Consider the following 6,851-nt stretch of genomic DNA (forward strand, 5'->3'; position numbering starts at 1 on the left):
TCAGGGGTGAGTCAGGAGGCAGGGAAGGGGATCATGGCCGGAGCCTTTCTTGTGGCAAGCTTAGGATTGGCTAGTCGAATGATTCCAGGGCTCTGAGGTATAGGGGCTGCCTCAGGTTGTCTGGTACCTGCTATGGGGTGATTGAAATGGGGTGGTGTCCCAGGTGTAAGGGCCCCATAGAGGAGGGCTGAAGGGTGGACTCTGGATTGGCTGGTTTGCATATGCAAGGCATGATTGCTGTGAATTATTCACTGTGGGAATTAGCTGCCCCGGGAGAGGCCATCCCTCTAGGGTCCGCAAGTCCCGCTTGTCGAAGCAGCATAAAATGAAAGATGTGAGGGCCTCCCCTGGTGGCACAGGCAGTTGAGCGCTGCACTGTAAAGCTGTCTGCAGCCTCTGCAGCGCCAGTTCAATCCCAGCCAGCCAGCGAGGGTCCCACATGGCGCGGCAGACCTTTCCTGTCTCGCCCGCTGCTTCCCTAGCAGTGTATTTCGTCAGTCTTCCTGTTCTGTTCCCCGCTCTGTCTCCGGTGAATCCTCTCACCCTCCCGCGAATCTGGCCTGTACCCTGGTTCTTGTATAAATAAATAAATAAATCTTTCGGAAAAAATGACTCTTGTTAGAATAAATAATTTTAAAAAAGAAAGAAAATTAAAGATGTGGATGGCATCTCCCTAAGTGATGGACATTGTGGGGTGGCCACTTTCAAGGCGCTCTCTGACCATTGAGCCTGTTTGCTCTCATTGGGGGAACTTCTGAGGGGATCACTTCTTAGAATTTGAAACAGGATCCAAGAAAGGCTGTTCTCTCACTTGCTGGGGCCAAGCCATCAGATCCCTGACCAGAGGTCACTAACTCTCTTGTCACCCCACAGACAGGAGGTGTTGGCAGCTTTGACATCGCCGGCCTGCTGAACAACCCAGGGTTCATGAGCATGGTAAGGGTTCCCTTCCATTCCCCCAACCTGCAGCGCCCACACCTCCCACCTGCCTCTCCTGTGTTGCTGCTACTCTAGGCCAGGGCTGCCCAGCTGTGACACTGCTGGCATCAGGGCACTCTGGGCACTGGGGTGTTAAAGGCGTCCCTGGCCTCTTCCGTTCTGTGCCAGGTGCATGCCACTGTGACAGCTGCCAATTCCCCAGCCATCACCAGAGTCCCCTGGCAGCAGGATCGCCCAGAAAGTGACATAGCACTCCCATGTTTGGGTTCCCCCCAGAAGCGTGGGAACAGTGGTAACCCCACCAGGCTTGCTTTCTGGGGTTCAGACAGGATGATACAGAGCACTGAGTGCTCTGTGTGGACATCTCCACTCTTGGCTGTGCCACCTCAGGGAGGCTTGAGCTATTAGAAGGAAAGAAGGCGGGGGCCTTCCCTGGTGGTGCAGGGCTTGAGCGCTGGGTTGCGAGGCTGCCCGCAGCCTCTGCAGCGCCATTTCGATCCCCGGCCACCGACGAGGGTCCCATCAAAAAAAAAAGAAGGAAAGAAGGCGGCCCCGAGCCCACCAGCAGGCAGACAAACGTTCTCTGTGCTATGGACATCGCACCTTCTAAATTGGGGGGCCTGGGCTCCTGCAGAGGTACCTCTCGCCTAAAGGGACCTGGGGGGAGGTGCACAAGCCCTTCAGAGGGCTCCTGGTGGGAGGACTCAGCCTCGAGATGGCCTCTGTTTTCAACCTCACACATTCGGTTGACAGGTGACAGCTGCTGCGGTTTTTATGACACGTGGCCACGCTCATGTCCACATGGAGCGCCTTTCACTGTAGTTGGGGCAAAGCTGACTGGCCAAAATATTTTCTCTCTGACCCTTTCCAGAAAGAGTCAGCCTATCCTTGTCAGCCATGACTGGGAAAACTCCACTCATTTCCTGTTCATCCACCTCTTGAAATAGGTCCTAAGGAAATAGTCATGGGGCCTTAGCGACAGGGATAAGATCTTAGAAATGAGTCACTGGGCAGTATCATCACAGGGCGGTCACATAGACCTAGACGGTGCAGCTTCCTGGGGCCTTCCTGGTGCATCTGTCTTTGGCCAGCCGTCACCCAGCAACTTGTGTCTGGAGTCCTAATCGGGGACGTGTCCAGCGTGTTACTCACTAAAAGAACCAAAACATGTCCATGTAGCGGGAGCTAAGCACCTGGTGGAAAAGATGATGAGGTGCCATGGGATCTTTCTAAAAATACAAGTCCAAAAGAGGATTAAAATGGTAAGATGTATGTATGGAAAGGGAGGTCCAGGAAGGGGAAGGGCCAGGAAGAGCAAATGCCAGTGCTGGCCACACATAGGCTCGGGTGGGAGAAGCACAAGTGATCACAACACAATAATTTCCATTAAAGATCATGTTTGGAGGCTTCCTTTCTCTGACCAGTCTGTTCCCTTTCCTCAGGCATCAAACCTTATGAACAATCCTCAAGTTCAACAGCTGTAAGTGAAAATCCATTCTCCTCTAGGTCATGTGCTTGAATTTTTAATTGTGGTAAAAACATACATAAAACTTAATTGTAGCCATTTCAGAGTTTACAAGTCGGTAGCATTAGGTATATCCACAGTTGTACAACCACCACTGTCTAGTTCCAGAACATTCTAGCCCAGAAGGAAAGCCTGTCCCTGTTAGCAGTCGCCCAGACCCTGGCACCATGACCGCTCCGTCTCTGGATGTGCCTTTCTGGACACTTCACATCCATGGAGTCACAGTCTGACTTTTCGGGTCATAAGATACCCCTGGGGGGAACAACCGCCCAGTTGAGAATCACTGTCCTTAAACCAAAAAAGAATGACTCTGGGAAAGCTGATGAAATCAACAGGGCTGCAGACAGAGAGGAGAAGGGGGGCTGCCTGGCAGCAACAGAGAGCTGCTTGCTGGCAGAGGGCCACCGTGGGGTCTGAGTCACGCTCTCTCATTGCAGCATGTCCGGGATGATCTCAGGTGGCCACAACCCCCTGGGGACCCCTGGTACCAGCCCCTCGCAGAATGACCTGGCTAGTCTCATCCAGGCGTAAGTAGGCCTGCTTGGTGGGGCCCGCGGGCAGGGACACACCCACAGCAGGGGAAAACGGGAATGGAGGCACCGGGTCTCCCAGGGAATGGCCACATGGCCCTGAGGGGTGCGCTTGGGGGCTTAGAAGCACCTAGGAGGCAGGGCCAGAGGAAGCCCCCCACTGAGTCCGGGTTCCGCTCTCCCTGTAGGGGCCAGCAGTTTGCCCAGCAGATGCAGCAGCAGAACCCAGAATTGATAGAACAGCTCCGGAGTCAGATGCGGAGTCGGACCCCCAGTGCCAGCAATGAGGACCAGCAGGAATGACTGCCCATGTGAGTTGCCCCTGTAGCCCAGGGGGCTGGGAATCCTCAGGGTTGGGAGGGTCTCCCTGAATTGCCTGGACCAGTTGGGGACTATTTAGGGCCATCGGGACCCAGCTGTCCTATCTGTACCTGAACCCAGATTCCTGTCCACGGGCTCATGGCTCAGGTCAAGGCCTCAAACCCCGCAAAGCTCCCTGGAATGGCTGGTTCCCAAGCACCTACAGGTGATGTGTGGGCAGAAGGAGCGCTGGCACAGTGCTGTCTGCATGAGCGGGAAGGCTGTGTGGCCTCAGCAGATGTGTGGGTGAGGTTGCCACACTTGGAGGTTCAGGCCAGGCCCCACATCCTCGTGCATCTGAGAAATGTGCCCTTGGGCCTTTTCGTCATTGTGTGAAAGTCAGAGTGTCATAACACAAACCTCGATTATCCGGCCACTGCCCGCCTCAGCCCAGTGGTGCAGCCTCTTGGCCCCATCCATGCCTCCTATCACTGACCAGAATGCTGTTAAGAGTGACGTAAGACTCTTGATAACGTGGCGTCCACCTCACTGGGCACACAGGGGCTGCCAGCCGCGGAAATGCGGTTATTGCGATCCTAAGAGTTAATGAGGTTTAGTGTTGTCCAAGTCTTGGTGCCCTGTGGGGACCTGATGTCCGGCCAGGGCCACTGACCCTCGTGTCTTCCCTGCAGCTGTTCCTGCGCCATCGGGTCTTCCCCGGCCAACTGGAAGCCTCACGATTTGCTGTTCTCTCCCATTGGACTGCCCAAGAGAAAAAAAGAAATTGGACCTGCATGTTAAGCCAGATTTTTATTATTTTTATGTTTTCCTTTTACCACTCCTTACCTTTTTGTACTCCCAGGGCCCCCAGACCCTTCTCAAAACAGAGCCAGCAGTGTGCGTGTAGACCAGCACCCCTTCGCCCCCCAAAGACCCTCTCACTAAAGTCTTTTCTAGAATCCTGGGATGGAGACAGCCCCTGGGCCACTCTGAGAACAGGGTTTGTGCCCACCGCCCCCACGCCCACCCTGGTTTGTCTTCAGGGGCCTCCAGGGCCGGTGAAAGTGGCTTTCTGCATCGACCTCTCACTTTCCCACTCGGACAAGCTCACTGCCAGCCACAGTCGGGGGGCCGTATCTGCCCAGACCCTTGGATCTCGGGTTTTTGCATGAGGAGCTCTTAGTTGCAGATTCCTTCCAGATAGTTCTGTTCCCTGTGCTCTGGTGGGGGTAGGGCATCCTGGGAACACAGGACCAGCCTCTGTGACTTTCCTTTCGTCGATCTGATCGCCAACCCTCTTTTCCCTGTATTCACAACAAACCTCAGGGGCTTGATGGTGACCTGGCCTGGCCCCTGAGTCCATCCTAGCCTGTCTGTCCTGCCAGCCTGGCATGTCCAGGCTCCTGGAGGGCTCTCCCCTCCTGTTCAGGTGCCACTTGCCTCAGCCTGAGTTGCCATGCAGCCACCAGCGCTGCCTCTGGGGAGGGCAGTTGCACCAGCTGGTGGCTGAGCTGCCTGCCTGGAACATCCCCTCAACTCCTGCCCACGCGGGGTGGGGAGGACGGAGTGCTGCTGGCCCCCGTCACCTGCCATGGTATCAGCATCTGGGGCATTGGAGGCTCCCTGGTGGTCTTCGCCCATCTTTGAGGTAGATCAGATTCATGTGTGTTGTAAGTGACCTGTAGGAAGAAGGGCCACCACCAGCCACCCACCGTCCCTCATGCATCCGGGAAGGTGTGTCCTGACTCTTGAGTGGTAGTCGTGGCAATGAGTGTAATGTGTGGGTAATAAAAAGCGTGACCTCTGCTCATCTCTGCATGGACCTCAGTGCTGCCCACGCTCCCTGCTGCAGGTGCCCAGAACCCTCCAGCCTGAACTTCACAGACGGGCCAGGCTCCACTGCTGTGGGACATGTCAACATGTGGGACACGTCAACGTGTGCGACAATGCAGCTGTAAGCACTTCCTGTGCCAGGGGTCTCAGGTGGTTCTAGAAACAGCAAATCCGGGCTTCTGTGTCCCAATCTCCCCAAGTTGAAAGGATGACTGGCAGACAGGACAGACATAAATTTCCAGAGACAAGGCAGTAGGGTTATTGTGCTACTTTTCTAGTATGTTCTCAGCACGTGGTCTCTCCATTCTGGAACCCTAAGAGCCTCCCTCCCATAACACTCTAGGTGAGAGAAGTGGTCCTGGGTTTGCCTCTGGCCCTAACCCGAGGGTTCTGTGCAGCGCTTGCCATGGCATAGGAAGCCCTCCATCAAAACTAATCTCGCGTGGGCTCTCACATGAGAGCACCATCATGCACATTTCACAGTTCCACTGAGTTTTATCACCCAGGGGGCCCCTCACCCTGGTAGAGCCCACCCCCAGCTGCAGAACCTGCACCTGGAGGGCCTGGCTGAGGACCTGCTTCTGTGAAGGTAGCCTGTGCCATCCACAGGTCACCAAAGAACTCTCAGACCTAGAGACAGGCCGCTCCCCACGGTGCTCCGCCCAGTTGGAGGTGGGATCTCAGCAGGGCTCAGCTGCAGCTCTGCCCTGGTGGTGTGAGCCCTGTCCGGGGCATTTGTGGTTGTCAAAACTACCATTGCTCTAGACATTAAGTGAGTTAGGTCAGGAGTGCCACTCTATACCTCAGTACCCAGGACAGCTGCCCCCAGAAAGTGGCCTAGCCCGGGCCCCGTCCTAAGGTATCCCAAGCAGGAGAGAGTGAGTGAAGTTGAGAGACCATGGAGAAGAGAATCAGGAGTGCTGCATGCCCCATTATCCCATCTTAAGTGCGAGTTGAGAGTGGCCAGCTGGTGAACAGGTAGATGAGGCGGCCCACAGCCAGGCTGCCCGAGTGAGTGACACAGCAGTGCAGAAACAGTGGCAACGCTGGCTTCTAAGGGCTCCCCCAGGGCCCTAGGAACTCCCGGACGGATCAGTGCTGGGCCAGAGGGTAGGGATCAAACAGCCATGGAGGGGGCCTCGGAAGGAATTTTCCCCACACAGTTTATTCACCTACCAAGACAGGCATGGATGTGGTGTGTGGGCATTCTGCAGAGAAGCACAACCAACGGGATGTATGTAGAGATTCGTTGTGAGGAATTGGCTCACATGCTAATGGGCACTGAAGTTCCAAGATCTGTGGCCTGGAAGCTGGAGGGTGCATGTGCAGTCCCAGCCTAAGTCCAAAGGCCCAGGAATCAAGAGAACCAACTGCACAGCTGCTGTCTCATTTCCAGAGGGCCACAGAGTTCAAAGACAGGAAGAACACCACAGTGTCGCAGCCAAGCCAGGGAGGAGGAGTTAGGTCCCTTGTTCAAAGCCCTTTGGTTCTGTCTGGGCCTTTGGCTAATGGGACAAAGCCTACCACATCTGGAAGAACAGCCTGCTTTATTTAGTCTGCCAACCTAAACACCAGCCTCATCCAGAAGTACTCTCAGGCACACCCAGGATGTTTGACCAAGTGTCTCGCCACCCGGTATCCCAGTCGAGGTGACAAAATGTACCATCAGAGGTGGTAAGAGTAATCTCATGACTTCTGGGAAGCTGTTCTGTTGGGTGGGGGTG

General features: G+C 55.1%; 1 protein-coding gene across 1 annotated transcript; it reads left to right on the forward strand.

The window, feature by feature from the left end:
* Positions 1 to 840: 840 nt before the first annotated feature.
* LOC119237861 (small glutamine-rich tetratricopeptide repeat-containing protein alpha-like) lies at positions 841 to 6,851 on the forward strand. The gene is made up of 5 exons (XM_037501704.2): positions 841 to 936; positions 2,382 to 2,419; positions 2,902 to 2,991; positions 3,183 to 3,305; positions 3,987 to 6,851. Exons 1-4 carry the CDS (start codon positions 928 to 930, stop codon positions 3,295 to 3,297), a joined length of 252 nt encoding a protein of 83 aa, XP_037357601.1. The 5' UTR covers positions 841 to 927; the 3' UTR covers positions 3,298 to 3,305; positions 3,987 to 6,851.

Source organism: Talpa occidentalis, unplaced genomic scaffold (genome assembly GCF_014898055.3).
Source record: "Talpa occidentalis isolate TD23 unplaced genomic scaffold, MPIMG_talOcc4v2.1 talOcc4.1050, whole genome shotgun sequence".
In the NCBI taxonomy this organism is placed as follows: Eukaryota; Metazoa; Chordata; class Mammalia; order Eulipotyphla; family Talpidae; genus Talpa; species Talpa occidentalis.

Excerpts from the sequence above, each read along its gene's own strand:
- LOC119237861 (XM_037501704.2), top strand. Across the intron at positions 2,420-2,901 it reads AATCCTCAAGTTCAACAGCT|CATGTCCGGGATGATCTCAG; the intron begins GTAAGTGAAAAT and ends CTCTCATTGCAG. Across the intron at positions 2,992-3,182 it reads CTGGCTAGTCTCATCCAGGC|GGGCCAGCAGTTTGCCCAGC; the intron begins GTAAGTAGGCCT and ends CTCTCCCTGTAG.